The sequence below is a fragment of the Siphateles boraxobius genome, unplaced genomic scaffold, assembly GCF_051911475.1.
Source record: "Siphateles boraxobius isolate OS27281-9 unplaced genomic scaffold, OSU_SipBor_1 16, whole genome shotgun sequence".
Taxonomy (NCBI): Eukaryota; Metazoa; Chordata; class Actinopteri; order Cypriniformes; family Leuciscidae; genus Siphateles; species Siphateles boraxobius.
Window position 1 is genome coordinate 13069716 of NW_027508766.1, and position 19594 is coordinate 13089309.

At 42.6% G+C, this 19594-nt stretch overlaps 1 protein-coding gene across 2 annotated transcripts in view; it reads left to right on the plus strand.

Moving 5' to 3' along the window:
* Nucleotides 1-19594, plus strand: part of adgrv1 (adhesion G protein-coupled receptor V1) — a 171912-nt gene that overhangs the window by 109637 nt on the left and 42681 nt on the right. For both annotated transcript variants that reach the window (XM_077231608.1, XM_077231609.1), the window contains 2 exons: nt 187-347; nt 473-573. In XM_077231608.1, coding sequence (XP_077087723.1) covers nt 187-347; nt 473-573 — 262 coding nt within the window. The remainder of the gene's footprint in view (nt 1-186; nt 348-472; nt 574-19594) is intronic.

Genomic DNA, 19594 nt, shown 5'->3' on the forward strand with positions numbered 1-19594 from the left:
TTTTTTTTTTTTTTTTTACAATATAATATAGTGCCACTAGTGGAATAGAAATGATATACTTCACCTTTAAACAAAACAAACCTCAAGCAAAAAAACAAAACAAAACAAAAGTTTTGTTTTGATACAGGTTTAAATATGGCAGTTTATGTGGCCTTTCATGATCATTTTGCTATTTCTCTTCTCCAGCTGGCTGTCTGATGGTCAATTCTGTCGTATGGTGGATGACAGTGAGAATTTTGTCGAGTGTGCCTGTACGCATCTGTCCGTCTACACAGCATATGCAGAGACAGGAAGTTTTGCTTCATTCAATGAGGCCTTCTATGCTGCTGGCTTTATTTGTATCTCAGGTAACTCACTACGGTCCTGTCTACATGCTTGAGGGGATACAAAACCCACTGTAATGTGACAAGAAATCATGCACTGCTTGTATCCTCAAGACTTTGTATAGTATATGTCTGTCTTTCACCCGCAGGGTTTGCCTTGGCCGTTGTGTCTCATGTGCTGTGCTCTAGATTCCTCATGTTTGCTGCCAAACTCCTCACACACATGATGATGGCCTGCTTAGGGACTCAGGTAAGACCTAACTTTTTCTGTAATTTGGTCAGCCGGATTTACCAGTTTCGATGGTAAACAGCATTCTAGTCAATCAGCCATGGACCAACACCAAACCTGAATGTAAATGCATGCTGGTTTAAGATGGTTTAATTGTTCACTGTAACTCCACATTGTCCCTATAATATAAAAATAAACTGGTCTAGTGTGTGTTGCGTCAATGCAGTGCAGTAACTGATAATGTAATGGTGGGGCTGAACTCCACTTTTAATTTGTGCTTGGGAATCAGTATCAGGATCTAGGATGCTGCTCCAAAGAAATGTGATACAGCTATGACGTCAGCATGACGCTTTTTGCTGCGTAATGTGGCCTAGTTTACAGTGAGGATCTTTGAGATGTCTTTGAGCCAGTTTAAGGTAAGGTATAAAGTTGCTGAGTCCAGGAGTTGTTTTAAACTTCTTAAAAGCTCAAAGTGGATGTTGTTTACATGCTTTGAATAACATGTTTTAATAAGATGGTTGTGCAAAAGCATGAGCATTAAAATACTTTCCTCTGCCTGTGCGTCAGGGACATTGTATTGTAACTTAAGTACACAAAGACAGTACACAAAGAGTAATGCACGTCTATTGAAAACAGTGATTTAAAGTAGATAAGTCTGGTTCAAGTTAGTTTTGTGTGAATGGACAGGTGTTGAAGGTGTCTTTTTGCACGTATCTCTTTCAGATCAAGCACGTTGGGAAACCCAAGGCACTTTAGCAAGCCTTTAGATTCAAATGCACACAGCTTGTACCATCTAGATTTGGTGTGGGGGCAGATAATATTTTCTAAGAAATGTGTCATTGCAGCTTGGGCGAACACATCCAAATGGGCTAGTGTGCTAGCCCTGACAACCGAACTATCCCTGTGCACCCATCCCTCTACAAAGAAGAGGGGGGGCATTTAGTCAGTGGTCTGATACCTGTGGATCGGAGTGGGAATTTTCCACTGGTCCTGCTCACTTATAGAAAAAGTAGAAAACAAACATGGCTCTACTTAACGGGGCTTAGATAAACCTGGTCGCATTCTGTCATCCGTTAATTGTTTTGCTTTTCTTTACCTCAACGGCATTGAATGGAAAATTCCAGTCTGGCCATCCCAAGAAGTCATGCGTCATGCAGGTTCGGTACCGACAACCGCTGGACTCATGTTTTGTCAAAGGATGTTAAAAGGTTAAAAAATTAATACCCTCTAGACTTGGAAAAGGATTTGCTGTAAGTCGATTCCGGACATGTGTGTCACTGAGATGTCTGTGAAAGAGTGCATTATCTGGAAATCAATGTGATCTTTTAAAAGTGACATTTGTGTACAAACATTTGATAAACATCTTTAAAAGAGTGTATCCACACACCTTCTAAATCTGAAATGTCTCAAAAACATCCATATATCATTTTAACATTTTGCAGATGAGTAAACACTTTAAATATGACTTCTCCAAGATGAAAATGCTCATACTAAAGGGATATTCTAACCAAAAATGTCACTTGCCCTCATTCCAAAACTGTATGATATTTAAAGAAGATATGTGTTCTTTTTTTCTCTCCAAACAATAAAAGTCAATGGTTCCAATGCTGTTTGGTTCCCAGGATTCTTCAACATATCTTATTTTATGTTTATACAGTTTTGGAACAACATGTAGATGGTAGAATTTAGATTTTTAAATGTACTATTCCTTTAAATCAACATTTTGGTGACACAAAATGGGGTCCAAAAATATGAGACCACTAAATGCTTCTGTTTTGCATGCTTCTAATTTAATATAATTTTTTAATCATTCCATTCATCATATTGTCAGCATTACAATTTGAGTAAAAAGTTGAATTGTAATTGCTGAATTTAATGTCTAAGTCGAATGTAATTTGTGAAATGAAAAATACATTTCAGTCGACACTTTCTATAGTTTTAACTTTTTATTTGTAATTACTGATCTGACTTGTGAATTCACCTACTGTATAGAAGTTTAAATGTAAAGTACAATGCAAAAAATACAGAATAAGAAAATGTATTGTGATCCCATCTTAAAACATTTCACACCTTCAGCCATAGAGAACAAACAATATTTCTCTTCAAATAGCCTGCCTCTTCTTGACTACCTGAGTGCGTGACAGCATGTAGGTAAGACAGGACAACAACTCAAGACTGTAGTTAGTGGAAATTTACCCAGACTAGCTCACCTGGCCCAATATGTCAGTACAGATAGGGCTGTTCTTATGAGCTGCAATAACACACATTAGTGAGGGTAATCAGCTAGCGAGCTGCAGCAATAAAAGGCTTTTTGGGAAGGCAACCTTTAGATTCACATGCATGCAGTTCATGTGTGAGATGTACACAAACACATATGGAGACGCTAACACACATTGCCACCAGTTCACCAATTGATTGTTGCAAAAATTGTTGAATTGAATGTCCCGGAATGAAGTGATAGGTCAGGATGTCAAAAAATCAGTTATGCTCATTTCAGTTCAGCTCTGATAATTGAGATCCACCATTATCTTATTTATCTGAAGGTTAGAATATTAGGTTCGCTTAACATTACCCATGTCATGTGCAGCGTGCAGTGACTTTTTAAAGCCCTTCCTCACCAACACAGTGTGTCATTTGTGTGTCAAGTCATCTAGCTTTGCAGTACAGATTGTTATAACAGAGTCTTATAAGTCAATGCTTTTTCTGTATATTATGAGTAGATTAGATGATTAGTAAAAAAAAACCCCAGATATTTGGCAAGGGCCAAATTATTATGGCCAGGCGACTGGGTCAGAGAATCTATAAAAGGGCAAGCCTTGTTGGTTGCTCCTGGTTAGCAGTGGTAAGAACCTACCGACAGTCGTCCATGGAGTGAGAAACCTCAAATCTGTGACAGGGATTGGGCATCTAAGGCTATATGATGCACAAGGGCATCAAAGACTATCCTTTCTGGTCCGAAACCGAAAGGCTACTGTGGCACACAAGTCACAAGAAATGGTTATGGGAGGAATGTGCCACAACACATAGTACTTGACACCCTGCTACGTATGCGTCTAAGTTTGCGTATGCGTCATACCTGTCAGAGTGCCCATGATGACTCCTGTCCACTATCGAAACCTCCTACTCAAGCATCAGAATTAATCCTTGGAGCAGTGGAAAAAGGTTGTTCTTTTTGCTAGCTGTTTTGCTACTGTAAACACCTTCTTTGCATGAGCAATAAAAAGAGCTTCTAATTGTACACCCATAATGATGTATGTTTTTTTTTTGTTTTTTTTGAGGAAAGGAAGAGATTTTTCTTTTGACATTTTTTCTGATCACGTTTGTTTGGAGATACATGGCAAAAGACTGAAGCAAGTTGAGTGTGTCATGAATTACGTAAGTTAAGAGGCTTTTGTAATAATTGGTGGAGATGCATTAATGGCCGCATAATAGCTGGCTAATGATGAGATATTGCTGAGAAACTCCTGGGAAGCCTTTTCAGAGCAATTTGGTTTGTTACGAATGTGAATCCAGGTGGACAAAATGATTCATGACTCATGACGATGTTTTTTGGAGTAGTAATATTTTATTGTCCCTAGACATATAGTACTTTATTGATGGCTGACGTGTAGTTCAATCCACAGTATCCACCTTATCTGTTGAATTAGGAAATTAGGAAAATGTTTTGTGAATGCTTTTACGTTCTCCTTGTGTTGTGATTATAATTGCCTCTTACTGCATTTGTTGAAAGATTTAATTTTAAATTAATTTTAAAAACTAACAGACAAACACAAATTCAAATTTAGACACATTCCTGGGTTAATTATTTTGTTCAATTTAATCCTAACCATATTCCTATCCCTAAACTCAACCCTTCCCATAAATGAATCCCTAAATTCAGAGGGAAATTAAAGGTGAATAACACTGATAGGGGAACAAGCACCTAACCCTAGTTGTAAGCCTAAACTTGATATAAACTGTAAACCTCAAACCTCAAAAAGATTAGTTAGTTGGAATGTTGTTCCAGGATAAACAAAGATGTTGATCCAGGAACATGTTGCACTTGGTGAAATAAAGTTCTGCTGCAAAGCATACAAAACATTTCACAATGTTTTTGATCAAATAAATGTAGTCTTGGTAAGCATAAAATAATAATAATAATAATAATAATAATAATAATAATAATAATAATAATAATAATAATAATAATTTTACCCTCCAAAAACCTTTTAACAGTAATCACAATTTAAAATATATTTATATATATTTATGTGGAGGCAAAGCTACATTTTCAGCATCATTACTCCAGTTATTATCAAGAATGAAACAGTTGCACTACTTAATTTTTTTTTTGTGGAAACTGTGATGCTTTTTTGATGCTTTGATTAATAGAAAGTAAAAAAAAAAACCAGTAGTTATTTGAAACAGAAATCTTTTGTGACATTATAAATGTCTTTACTGTCACTTTAGTTAGATGCATCCTGAAGAAAAGTATAAATGTGCTTTTTAGTTATTGACCCCAAACGTTTGAGCTGCAGTGTATTACCTGCAAGCTTTGATTGTCATTCCTATCTCTGTTAGATAGTATCTGTTGTTTAATTGTCATGGGGCTAGTAATGGATACTGGATGTAAATTATTATAAGCCTCTTAATGAATACAATGAGAGTATTGTTAATGTAACTGTGATTAATGTTTGAAGAGCTCAAGAGTTTTCTTTCAGCTGGTTGTGGGAGCTAAATTTGAGACAGGGAAGCTCCATTCAGCGTAAACGGGAAAGTGACACTCATGGTTTGTCTGACGTCAAAAAGTCTGGGAGAACACAACAATGCCTGTGAGAAAATTGAGCAAAAGGAAGCAAATCTCTGGGCTTCTCAAACCTCCTCTTTGCCCTCTTGCTGTAGTGTTTTGTGTGTGTGTGTGTGTGTGTGTGTGTGTGTGTGTGTGTGTGTGTGTGTGTGTGTGTGTGTGTGTGTGTGTGTGTGTGTGTGTGTGTGTGTGTGTGTGTGTGTGTGTGTGTGTGTGTGTGTGTGTGTGTGTGTGTGTGTGTGTGTGTTTGTGGCACTGAAATACACAAAGAATTATAAACACACACTCGCACTGCTTAGTGAATCTAAACAGTTTGATGGTCCCATGATGCAATCTGATTACAAAAGATGGCAGTAGGGGATGTTTGAGAGGCCAGAGTTCTCCCTCTCTGATTAAATTGTGCCCATGTCTGTTAATTTACTCGAATGACAAGGAAGCACATGCTTATTCAGATCAACAGTGCAACTCTTTCAGAAAGTCTGGCTCAAACTGGACTGAGGTCTGTACATGGGTCCGTGGAGAACAAGGCGAATTGGATGCGGGCAGTACTCTTTCTGCAGAGTTACATGACTGCTGGGTAATTTCTATTAAACTTTAGTATATCAATATTACCTCAAGTAATTTCTCCTTGTAAAAATGTTGAAGGTTCAGTATCAAGGGGATGGAAGAAGACAAGGGTCGGTGTGACCCGATCTTTTACACTTTATTCAAAATAATAAACAGAAAGAGAAAGTTGAGCGTGGGCACTCCCCCCCCCCCCCCCCCCCTCCTCCTGGAAAGGATGTCGGCCACAGCCATCTGTACAGCTGGCCTGTGGACCACCTGGAATTTAAAAGGTTGTAACGCTAGATACCAACGGGTGATCCGCACGTTGGTATCTTTAATGCGGTGGAGCCATTGCAGGGGAGCATGGTCCGAACAGAGGGTGAACTCCCGTCCTAAGAGATAATAGCGGAGGGTGAAAACGGCCCACCTGATGGCAAGGAATTCCTTTTCAATGGTGCTGTACTTAGTCTCTCTCTTCGAGAGCTTCTGACTAATGTACAGCACCGGCCGCTCTCCACCCTCCATCTCTTGGGACAGGACTGCGCCCAGCCCCCTGTCCGACGCGTCAGTCTACAGAATAAAAGGGAGAGAAAAGTTAGGAGCTTGTTAGAGCGGTCCGCCACATAGAGCAGCCTTTATCTGGGTAAACGCCTGCTGACACTGCTCCGTCCACTGGACGGTATCTGGTGCTTCCTTTTTAGTTAGACCAGTCAGCGGGCTAGCGAGGTCCGAATAATTAGGCACAAACCTTCTATAATATCCCGCCAGCCCCAGGAACTGTCTAACCTCCTTTTTGGTCTTAGGTCTCGGACAGGTCGCAACTGCTGCCGTCTTATCAATTCTGGGACGCACCTGTCCATGACCCAAGTGGAAACCCAGATACTTGACTTCCACACGCCCAATTGCACACTTCTTTGGGTTGGCCGTGAGCCCAGCCCCTCGCAGCGCTCCGAGGACAGCACGCAAATGCTGCATATGACGTTGCCAGTCGTTACTATAGATGATAATATCATCCAAGTAAGCAGCGGCATATGCACCATGCGGCCGGAGAATTCTGTCCATCAAACGCTGAAGCCCCGAACAAGCCGAAAGGAAGCGTGACAAATTGGTGTAATCCAAACGGCGTGGTGAAAGCTGTTTTTTCTTTAGATATTGGAGTTAAGGGGATCTGCCAATATCCTTTTGTTGGATCCAGTGTCGAATAAAAACGAGCAGTACCCAGCCGATCAAGTAGCTCATCAACCCGAGGCATTGGATACACGTCGAATTTCGACACGGCATTCACCTTGCGATAATCCACACAGAACCTTATCGAGCCGTCAGTTTTAGGCTCTAAAACTATCGGGCTAGCCCAGTCACTGTTGGATTCCTCTATTACCCCCATGTCCAGCATAGCCTCAAATTCCTCCAGAACCACTTTCTTTTTTATGTTCAGGCAAACAATATGGCCGGCTACGCACTACTACTCCTGGCTCCGTCTGATTGTGGTGCTGAATGAGATTCGTTCGGTCAGGCAGGGGCGAAAACACGTCAGCAAATTTTGCTTGTAAATTATGTATATCAGTGATCTGGACCGGCGAGAGGTGGTCTCCTCCAAGTGCCAGAGCGAGAGATTGGGATTTTGAGCTCGTCTCTGGACCGAGATCCTCCTCTCCACTCACCACCGATGCCAACATCACTGATTCCACCTCATTCGATTTTTTGAACAGATTAAGGTGATAAATTTGACGTGATCCAGCCCTATCTGTACGAATGACCTCATAATTGAGATATCCCACTCGCCGTGTAATCTCAAATGGTCCTTGCCACTTTGCTAGTAATTTAGAACTGGACGTGGGAAGTAATACAAGTATTTTATCTCCCTGTGCAAATTCTCGCAGTACAGCCGACTTTGCTTGTCCTGGGCCTGTAACAAATTTCCCATAGAGAGCCGCCCCACAGCGTGGAGTTTTGTTCTCAGGTCCATGACATATTGAATTTCATTTTTGCTATTCGAAGGTCCGTCCTCCCAAGTCTCTCTAAGCACGTCTAGCACGCCGCGGGGCTGACGCCCATAGAGGAGCTCGAAGAGGGAAAACCCCGTGGAGGCTTGGGGGACCTCGCGCACAGCGAACAAGAGGGGCTCTAGCCATCTATCCCAATTTCTGGCGTCTTCCTGTACGAACTTCCGAATCATGGATTCCAACGTGCGATTAAAACGTTCCACCAGTCCGTCTGTTTGTGGGTGATAGACGCTGGTGCGAATCGATTTAATGCCCAACAATTCGTAAAGTTCGCGAATCGTCCGTGACATAAACGCCGTGCCTTGATCGGTGAGAATCTCTTTCGGGATTCCCACCCGGCAGATTAATTGAAACAGTGCACTCGCTACGCTCTTCGCGGAAATAGTACAAAGTGGCACTGCTTCTGGGTATCGCGTTGCATAATCTACTAAGACTAAAGCAAAGCGATGCCCCGCGCAGATCGCTCCAATGGCCCGATGAGGTCCATAACAATTCTCTCGAAGGGGACCTCTATTAGAGGAAGAGCCGGCGGATTCACCACCTGACATTCACGACAAGAGGCGCACCACTTGCGCTGAAAAGCCGCCGGTCGGGGAAACAAACTTCCGAGGGGGCGCCCTTGGACCCGCACTTGGCTCCGTCGCGCTCCCAGACCTCCATCTCGGCGCTGGTCGGGGTGGAGGCATTCCTCGGAACCTGGGTGCAGGGACAGGAGGAGAGGAAGAGGAAAAAGAAAAAGAAGAAGAGAGAGAGGATGATGGCAGCTTTTCACCGACCCCTGGGCACGCCACCAGTTGGTCCTCCGCCAATTGGATGGCCTGGTTCAGCGATGTCAGGCGAAGGCACTGGACCCACTGCGCAGTCTTCTTGGGCAGCCTCGCCACGAACTGCTCCAGTACCACCTGATCAATCACTCCCTCGACGTCGCGACCTCCGGCCATCAGCCACTTGCGGCATGCGTCCCGGAGCTGTTGCGCAAAGACGAAGGTTCGGCCAGACTCCCCGAGTTCTATCGAACGGAACCGCTGTCTACTTTCCTCAGGGGTCCGACCGACCCGCTGTAGGATAGCGCGCGAACAAGTCGAGGAACACCTCCGGATTGTCGTGAGGCCCCATTTTCTGGAGTGGTATGGAAACGGCCGAGGCAGGTGTTGATGGGGCGGCCCGAACCTCGTGGTCCATCCAGCTCCTGAACAGCTTGCGGTCCTCTTGTTGGGCCCTGAGGAGCATCTCGAAACGCCGTTCATGCTCCTCTTTTACATCCAACAGGGTCCGATGTTGTTATTGGTGGAGCTTCGCGAGCGCGTGGATGATATCCTCAAGTGGCGACGGAGATGATCTGGCGGCGGCTCCTTCTTCCATCCCGGGTTTCGGCACCAGTGTAAAGATGTTGAAGGTTCAGTATCGTGGGGATGAAAGAAGACAAGGGTCGGTTTGACTGGATCTTGTACACTTTATTCGAAATAATAAACACCTTCACCATAGATAAACTATAGCACACTCAGGAAACAGAATAGTCCACTGTAGGGTATTCAGTAACTCAGTCCACTCGTCTACAAGATCGCAGTCCTTCTCTCTCTCCCGCACTCTTGCACCAACCGGCTTTTATCAGGTCTCAACCACCCCAATCACTGCAATCAGAAACAAGTGTTCGTCATTTTCCACTTGACCTACTTACTTACCGCTCGGCTCCCCTGCTCTACTGCTGCAGACCTCGCTGAACCACACCCCCCTTACTACACTCCTTTTTTAAGAAATTAATCATTTTATTCAGCAAGAATCCATTAAATTGGTCATGAGTGGCAGTAAAAATGTATCTTGTTACAGGACATTTTGAAATGTCTATTAATGAAAGAATCATGACATTTTCAGAATCCAAAATATTAAGCTGCACAACTGTTGTCAACATTGATGATAATAAGTGTTTCTTGAGCACCAAATCAGTATATTAGAATGATTTTTGAAGGATCATGTGACACTGAAGACTGGAGTAATGGCTGCTGAAAATTCAGCTCTGTCATCAGAGGAATAAATTAAATTTTAAAATATATTAATATACAACACAGTTATTCAATGTGTTTACTATTCCACAATATTAGGTTTACTGCATATTTGATCAAATAAATCCTGCCTTGCTGAGCATAAGATACTTATTTTTTCCTAGCACTGCTGCTTCTTTCAGAACATGCATCCTAGTTTTTTCTGACTATTGATTGTTCATATGTGAGCTATAATTTTGTTTTATTGGTGATCTTAACGCTAACACAGGTTTACTCTTATGGAACTGTTTTCAATATTGTTTTTCCCATTTTGTTTTTAGAGCAAATACTGCATGTTTTGATATGTCATTATCTGGTGTGTAGTTTGATTAGTGTGTGTGCTTAGACTATGTCCTCCTTGTAACTTTGGCCAATGACACTGGGTTTAGCTAACCAATGATGTACCCCAGATGACCCACAGCAGGCCTTGAACACCTTATTTCTTACCAAAAAAAGCACTGTAAACAGAGGCAGCGAGTTGGCCTGACCTTTAACACAGTTCTCAACAGTATTCAGGCAGACTGCACACTAATGTAGCCTTTTGGTGCACCGTTAAAAGTGATCGCACAACGCAGGAGAATCCAAACAAATGCTTCTTTATTAATCCACAAAGATACACCCTGGAGTTTGCAGGAAAAAACTAATAAACAACCACATGAAATAAAGAAGATACCGGACAATGGAACTCAGGTAATTAACGGCTCAAATACAGAGGGAGATATTATGATTGACAGGTGAATGGAAATCAGTAACCAGTGGAACAAAGTTGGGACTAATCAGGACTAAACTGAACCACCAGAAACAAACACATTGGAACAAAAGGACAACTAAACTAAATATAAAACATCCTGACATTTAGCCCGGGTAGCCTCATCCTTATGCTGTAAAAGTTCAACTGAGGAGGGAGGGCGGGGGGGTCTGGAGGAGGACGTAGAGTAGGCGAAGTGCAGGAAACTAGGGCAGATGACCGAGAAAGAGACCAGGGGGTTGATGGGAGGTACCTTGGCTGACGACACCAGGGGGAAGACTTACGGAGATTAAGTCGATTGAGGTGGAGACCCAGGCAGAACCGATGAGCCCAAGTGACATCGATGGTTCTGGAGACCTATGCAGAGCCGCAGGGTCGAGCGCCCGAGGTGGAGCCAGGGTAACGGAGGACTGAGGTGAAGCCAGTGTGACTGAGGATCAAGGCAGAGCTGGGGGTAAGGAAGAACCCGGCATAAGGGGTGGAGGGATGAAGCGCAGCTGAAGGCCCGGAAGTCTGGTGCAGGCAGAGTGACAGCTGAACAAGGCGGCACCAGAGAGACGAGGGAGCCCTGTGGAGCCATTATGACGATGGTCCCTTGTGGAGCTGAGGGAGGGAGGAGCCTAGGCAGGGAGGAGCCTAGGCGGTGCCGACAAGTCGACGAGCCAAGATGGTGTGATGAGCTCAGTGGCTGGAGGTGGAACCAGGGGATACTCTTTCCAAGGCGGAGCTGGTGATCGGAAAATCGGAGGCACATCCACGCAGCATTTTGGAGTAAGCAATGGATGAACTGAGTAACTGACGGGAACCATCAGATGCGGGGCAGATGAACTGGCTAGATTTAGAAGAGGAGGTGGGAGAGGGAGCCTGAGTGGGATCTCTGGAGACACAGGAGACTTTGAGTTTGGCTACTACACTGCACGGGAAAGTCATGAATACCCTTGAATACCACCCCCCTGTCCCACGCCGAATGGCTTACACACTTGGTTAGACTTTCCTTCAAGTTCCTCTGAGGAGATGGTTGGCTCAGTCTTGGTTACTGCCACTGACATCATTGCTCAGGCTCTTCGTCTGCGGTGGTGTCTGTGTGGGCGGTGACAGGCTGGGCTCTGGTTCTGGAGTGTGGCTGGTGATGTCCTCCTCAGTGTGGCAGATGGTGTTTGGGGTCCTGCAGGTCACCAGCACCCAACCCACAAACTCAGCGAAATCTCCTTGAAAACCAATACCAGGTAGGTATGACTTTGTGCGTTTGTTCAAGCTGGCTCTAAATAATAAACCCAACAAGCAGTCTGCAAAGTTTATTAGACATAAAAATTGTAGAAACTTCCTGGTATGGTCTTTGATAGATTGCCGCTCCTGTTCCACGCAGAGAAGCTGTACGGCCAGTATTTCTCTTTTCGGTCCAGTATTCTGTCATGTATTGGTGGTTGTAGTACTCACATAAAGCAGGAGTATCCAAACAAAATCTTCTTTATTCATCTACAATGATAATGTTTTCCCTTTGTTTTGGTTTTTTTTTCATATTGGACTTTTTGTTTAATTCTCTTTGTTGCTATGTTCCCACTCATCATTTTTTACCATGGTTTTTGATTAGTTCTCACACCTGTTTGATATTGAGTTATTTATCTCATTGTGTATATATGCCCTCTATTTCAGTGCCTTCTTGTTTGGTGTTGTTTGTTTAAGTACACACTGTTATTTTGAAACTCTCTTTTGTGTTAAGTTACTCTACTATTTGAATACATATCTTTCTCTCCGTCATCCTTTGTGGACCAGATTGTGACGGAACACCACACCCAGAAATAATTGATATGGTGCATTCAGCGGACTTTATCACCCCTGCCCATAAAGGGTTGCCAGTTTTAGACCACACAGCATGCTTTTGTCTGCTCGCCCAGTGCTCTTGTTTTAGTGATACTTGTTTTAGTAGACACAATCTAATTTATGTACTGGTTTGGAGCTAATTATTATGGTCAGAGGAACCTGGAGAGAAGCCATCCTTGGGTGTCTGCAGTGCGTGTATCCCCAGCTAATGCCATCGCTCACAGCCACTGCCGACACAGAGCCCACGCTCACTGCGGAGACAAAATCTGAGCCCACCGCAGACCAGGTGCCTGAGCTGATTCCTGCCACAGACCGCTATGGAGCCAGAGCCTGCAGCCCCTCCATTCCAAAATGGAAGCCTGCCATACAGTCTGAGCAGATGTGTGAGTTTGTTATAACATCGGTAGAAGTGGGAATTATAGTAAAGCTAGAAGAGGATGGTCTTCCACCACTGATCCCAGGCAGTCCCAAGTCTGTTTCACCCCCAAGTCAGATCCGCCTTGGATCTTCTGGTCACCAGCTTTGCCATGGTGAGTGGATTCCCTGGCTGTGCCATCGGTTCTGCTGTGAGGATCTTCAGTCTCATCTGCCCTGCTGTGGTGGTCTTCTGCTCCTCCATGGGGGTCGTCAGTCCTGCTTTGGTTGTCTTCTGCTCCAGAGTCTTGTCCTGTCAAAACCACCCTTCTAGATCTTCACGTCAGTCCTGTGGAGCCTGAGCTTCATGTCAGTCCTGCCGATCCAGAGACTGTTCACATCAGTCTTGCCGATTCAGAGACTGTTCACGTCATGCCTGCCGATCCAGAGGCTGTTCACCTCATGCCTGCCGATCCAGAGACTGTTCACGTCATGCCTTCCGAGCCAGAGACTGTTCACGTCAAGCCTGCCGATTCAGAGACTGTTCACGTATACATTTATACATTTACGCATTTGGCAGACGCTTTTATCCAAAGCGACATACATTGCAATTCAAGGTACACATTTACATTCTTATCAGTTCTTGCTATCCCTGGGAATCGAACCCATGAAATTGGCGTTGCAAGCACCAACACTCTACTGTTTGAGCTACAGGAAAGCTGGCATGCCTGCGTCATAAAACGTCATGCCTGCCGATCCAGAGACTGTTCACGTCAAGCCTGCCGAGCCAGAGACTGTTCACGCCAGGTCAGCCGTGCCGGTATATTTTCGGACAAGATGGCCGCTGCATCTGAGTGCGAGCCCTCGGCAAAGAAGTTGCCACCTCACCGCCAGAGCCCTCAGCAAAGATGGCCGCTGATGCCACACCGTCTGAGCCCTCTGCCAGGATGACCACCGCCAAGTCAGAGCCTGTTCCTGTCCCAAGACCTGTTCCTGCCCCAAGAACTGTTCCTGTTCCCTGACCTGAGGCTGTCCCCAAGCCTGTATCTTTTCCTGAGCCTGTATCTGCTCCTGGGGCTGTGTCTGTTCCTGAGCCTGTATCTGTTCCTGAGCCTGTATATGTTCCTGAGCCTGTATTTGTTCCTGAATCTGTTCCTGAGCTTGTATCTCTTCCCGAGCCTGAGCCTGTTCCCGAGCCCGAGCCTGAGTCTGTTCACTAGCCTGAATCTGTTACAGAACCTGAGTCTGAGATGGTTCCTGAGCCTGTTCCCGATCTCCCACCCAGCCTCCCTCTCCCACCTCCTCCCATCATCCCTTCCTCAACCACTTTATCGCCACCTCCTGCTAGCCCCACAGCTCACACACATGCCACCTTCAGTGAGGTGAGCTTGTGGATCTACCAGTGTTCAGCTCCAGCATGGTCGGTGGATCCCCGGTCTCCGCCTCCGGCCTCTGCGACCACGACTCCACCTCGGCCCGTCGGTCCATCAGCTCAACCTTGGCTCCTACCTCCCTCATCTCCACCGTGGCCCATCAGTCCACCAGCTCCGCTGGTCTCCCTCGTCCCTCCGGGTTCGCCTTAATCACCGTTCGTCGGCCTGCCCTCGCCTCGGGACTACACTCCTCTGGCTTCCCCTCGTCCCTTCGTCCCTCTAGCTCCGTTGGGCTCCTCACTCCCTAACTTCGTTTATCTCCCTCTGCTCACAGCCTTTTGCATTTATTTTGTTTATGTCCTGCCAAATATCACCTTTTTTCGGTTTGTGACAGATGAATTTAATTTGCTTCAAGGACTGTTTTGTTTTCTTTGTATTCATCAATTAAAATAAGAATTTCTTTCTCCTCCATGAGTGTTAAAACATTCAAAGTTTTAAACATTAAGATTAAGATTATTTAAATTAATTTTAAAATTAATATTTAAGCCATTAAGATATTTTCAGTTAAGGCGAGACACGGCAGGCAAAAACATCGATTTTTTTTCACTGGTCAATTTTGAGACTTTGGGCTATTTGTCTTTAATAACATGTCTTCTTTCAAACTTGTGCTAAAAAAAAGTCACATTTAAGTCTTTATTTTACTAGACTTTGTCTGTTTGCGTGTGTAGATTTCGCATCAATTCAACAAAAGTTGGCGTTCTAAATCATCCTGCTGCTCCGCGATCGCTGTCTGCACCCTGTCATCACACACAACGTTAGAAAGCTCTCTCTCTCCTTTGCAACGCTATCGGATCCAAATATGGTCATTTCCTGTTTATAAGCAACCAATCGTGAAAGTAAAACGGGCGATTTAACTTGAAATGCGCATCTCATTGGCTGATGCCAATTTCTGACAGTGTGATTTGTTCAGAATCGTCACGTGACGCGCTCTGACATTATATGCATCACATATATACAATACTTTACACACTATTTATACAAAACAATTATATTACACAACACATTTCAGTTTTTGTATAATATAATTACTATATAATACTAAACAAATCTGTAATTGTGGGATCCTAAAGTGGTTGTGAGTCCTTCAGGCAGATTCATATTCACATGTGTGATGGACTGTTGATGTGTGGTTTTGATGTTTTGAGTGTTGTTTTGATCAGTGATGGATGAAGCAATAATGAGTTTTGGATGTTAAACAGTGTGATACATTGATTTTACATGGACCTAAAGCATATTTTGTCTGTAATTCATGGCTTTCAATAGAAATTAGTGGAATTTTGCCATAAAAATCTTTAAAGGCCGTTTTCTCAAAATGAGTTTTTTCCTACACTCCTAGTGACGATTTTCCACTTCTGTAGCACCTACATACACCAAACTTTACCGTCCTATTGTGAAAGTTTGTTCAGAGGGTTTTGTTGATATATCATTCTTGGCCTGATTTATGACATTTTATGCCTAAAAATAGGGCGGAAATCATTTTTTTAAGGCTATTGGCAGTATTTTCTGATTTACAGGGTAACAAAAGGAGATATTCATAATCCCTTCTGTAAATGTCTTTTCATTTAATATATCAAAAAAATGCAAAAATAATTTTGAACCTTGTTTTTTTCATCTTCAAAAAACGTCACTTCAAAATATATTCAAATTATTGCATATTTAATTAGATATAGCCTGATTAGCATATTTAAACATAAAATTACAGAAAACTTGCAATACATTTTTTTTCTCCTATTCATGCAAGTAATCAACTGGTAAAGTTTCATGGTGATATCTGTACGTTAAAATTTTTACCCTATTCACCTGTAGTGTCTCGCCTTAAAACTTGTTTTGAGTTTGATAATGTTTGTTTTAACGTCTTTTTAAAAACTTTCAGTTTGTCAAGAACGAGCTGAATATACATGCTGTTCAGACTATGTCCTGTTTACCTATTAGAAGGCTTGTGATTGGCTTAAGAAAAACAGACATCATTCTATGCGTCAACTCTTGTCTTCTGACTGTGTGTGTGTGTGTGTGTGTGTGTGTGTGTGTGTGTGTGTGCGTGCGTGCGTGCGTGTGTGCGTGCGTGCGTGCGTGCGTGCGTGCGTGCGTGCGTGCGTGCGTGCGTGCGTGCGTGCGTGCGTGCGTGCGTGCGTGCGCGCGCGCGCGTGCGTGCGTGCGTGTGTTAGAGTTTCAACCCTTCATTGCTGAGCACCTGCATCGTGGCCGATTTGTAGAGAATATTTTTGTTTTTGTCGATTTCCCATTAATTTCCTATGGTCGGTCATTTTTGACCGAAGAGCAAAAGTGAGACTATTTTTTTTTTTACGACCACTTAGAATCATTCCCTCAATTTGTATGCGTGTACACATTCCAAATGCCATAAAAGTCACCATTCCGTAAGTTTCACCAAAGTTTCTTACCATTCCGATGAAGCTGTGATTGTTTAAAATTCAAAACAGAATTTTTTTTTTTCACAATTTGTTGGTGTGTGTATGTATAAGTATTTTTCTGTGGAGTGTGTGTGAATGGGTGTGTCTGTTTTGCACTCTTGATGTTTTAGAGTTCACTCCTTCATTGCCGAGCACTTTTTGGCTGCATCGTGGCCGATTTTTAGATTGTACACACAAAAAATCTCAAAATGTTTGTTTTTGTCAATTTCCCATTCATTTTTCTATGGTCGGTCATTTTTGACCGAAGAGCACAAGTGTGACTGGTTTTTTACGACCACTTAGCCTGCTCAAATCATGCTCTCAATTATTTTTGTGTTCACATTCCAAATGCCATAAAAGTCACCAAGTTTTGTACCATTCCGATGAAGCTATGATTTTTAAAAATTCAAAACAGAAAAGTTTCCAGTCAAAATGACGAAGAGCACCTTAGGGTTAAAAATGTAATGCAAATGCTTTAGTTTGACTGGAATTGTAATTGTCAATGGTCAATTGGACTGACAGACCTAAATAATGTGACTTTAGCTCAGCTTCATCCAGCATGTTTACATCTAACTACAATTGACCTCATAAAAACCTACATGTACTATGTACTTAATGTGTATGTACTTAATACTAATTTGCATTTGTATCTGCTACCAGCTTTACTTATTGTCCATAGACCCTGCTTCATCATTAATGTTTATGCCGTTCCTGTCAAACCAGCTCTTAACGTGGTTCAGGTTTGGCGGCCAACCAGGACAGTCCTATCAGAACAAGTCTGTCAGCATGTTTCCTGGATAACCTCTGGACTCTGGGAGCCTGAATGCTCTATTTTTGGACACCTGGGAAGCATGAATAGTTCATTTGGCCTGAACTTTGGAGGGTGAGACAGGGCAATGATTCGCCTGATGAGCTGGCCCTTTGTTTGTTTATTGACTTCGGAAAGAATGAGGGTCAGCGCTGGCACAGCAAGTCTCTCGTGCCCAGGTTAAATCGCATTTTATTGCTTAGTCGCATGTGCAGGTATTAGTTTTGAAGCTCAATTTGAGAGACTTTGGTGTAAACCTTGAGGGATCAACACGTATAATGTGCTACATCCAAACTGGAAGTTGACCGTGGTCTAGTTTAGCATTTCCACACAGTGAAACGTGTACAAATTATAAGGACAGAACCCAGAGCTCTGAAAGAAACAGCTAAAGGCCATTGCATGTTCCAGAATAGATAGAGGGACCAGGCTTCTGTCAGATTTCCAAGAAGCTTCAGGATGTGCTGTCAGATAAGCGAGGAAGGAAACCATCAACACCCATTTAATTAAACTGCAGGCCTATTTCAGGTCTTTTGTTAGTGCACTTTGACTGTGCGACTGTGTGCAGTCTGCATGGTGATGTGGCCAAAACAAATGGTCAACAGTCTTTATCTTTACGATAAACTGTCCAAACATTAATGTTAACTCATATTTATAAATGCAGTTCTGTAAAACACTGGTCTCCATATAAGTTGTATTGTTTTATTGCGGCTCTAGGGGTCACTGTAGCTCCATTCTCAAACCAAAACAATGTACAGTATCCTATATGAAAACAAAATCAAAGCATGGTAATCATTTCCACCCACTTAACCCTAGGGTCATTTATAATAAGTTTAATCTAATGTAAATATGTATTGAGAGCTCAACTTTTCGCATAATCATATTTATTAGAATATGAGTGAGCAAAAGCTAGAAAAACAACCTAGAACAAAAAAACCTGTCGAGTGGTTAAGATATAATTAAGGGCCTTCTGTTGTTGAGCACCAACTGATATTCTGATGGGTCAGTACGTTTTTTTAATGTTTTTTTTTTTAAAGAAGTCTCTAATGCCCACCAAGGCTTCATTTATTTGTAAAATGCAGTAAAACATCAATTTTATGAAATATTATTACAATTTAAAACTATTTTCTTCATTTTTAAACATTCTAATTTGCTGATTTGGTACTCAAGAAACTTCTCTTATTATTATAAATGTTAAAAACATTTGTGCTGCTTAACATTTTGTAAATAATACTTTTTTCAGGATTCTTTGAATGTAAAGATCTAAAGAACAGCATTTATCTAAAATAGAATTTGTTTGTAATAGAATAAATATATTTATTGTCACTTAAAACTAACTGATAAAAGTATTAATTTTGGAGTTTGTTTAAACTCTCACTGACCTAAACGTTTGAACTGCAGTGTATATTTCATACATACAGTTGTAATCTAAATTATTCAACCCCCATTGCAAAGCAGGTTTATTGGCAAAATTCACAGACCTTTAGCTGTTTGCAATCAAACAAAAGTAATTGAAATATCTAAACAAATTCAAATTAAACTAAAAATGCAACTTTTAATTACTTCTGCAGTCTCAAAATTATTCAACCCCCTTGTAGAATCCCTCACAACAGCACAAATCTGCAAAACGGGTGTTGTCTCAAGCACACCTGATGCAACTTGAGGGCTTCATTAGTTGCACCAGGTGTGCTTGAGCTAGAACATGAGATATCTGAACTGGCTAGGTTTGTTGAGTTTCACGGTTGACTGCATGTTAGTCATATGGATAAGTAAAAAGAATGGTCCAAAAAGTTAAGAGAAGATGCCATTGTGTGGAAGGCAAGATTGATTAATTGAAGTATCAGGAAATCCTTGGAGAAAACGTCATGCCGTCAGTGAGGAAGCTTGGGCATCATTGGACCTTCCAACAGGAAAATGATACCAAGCACACCTCAAATTCCACCAAGGCTTGGTTGCAGAAGAAGTCATGGGAGATTCTACTGTGGCCATCACAGTCACACAGTCACAGACCCCACAGGCTGGCACCATTACGCCATTTTATTCAAAGCATACATGCATAAATGATAATATAATGTAGATCTGGACATGATATGATCTAA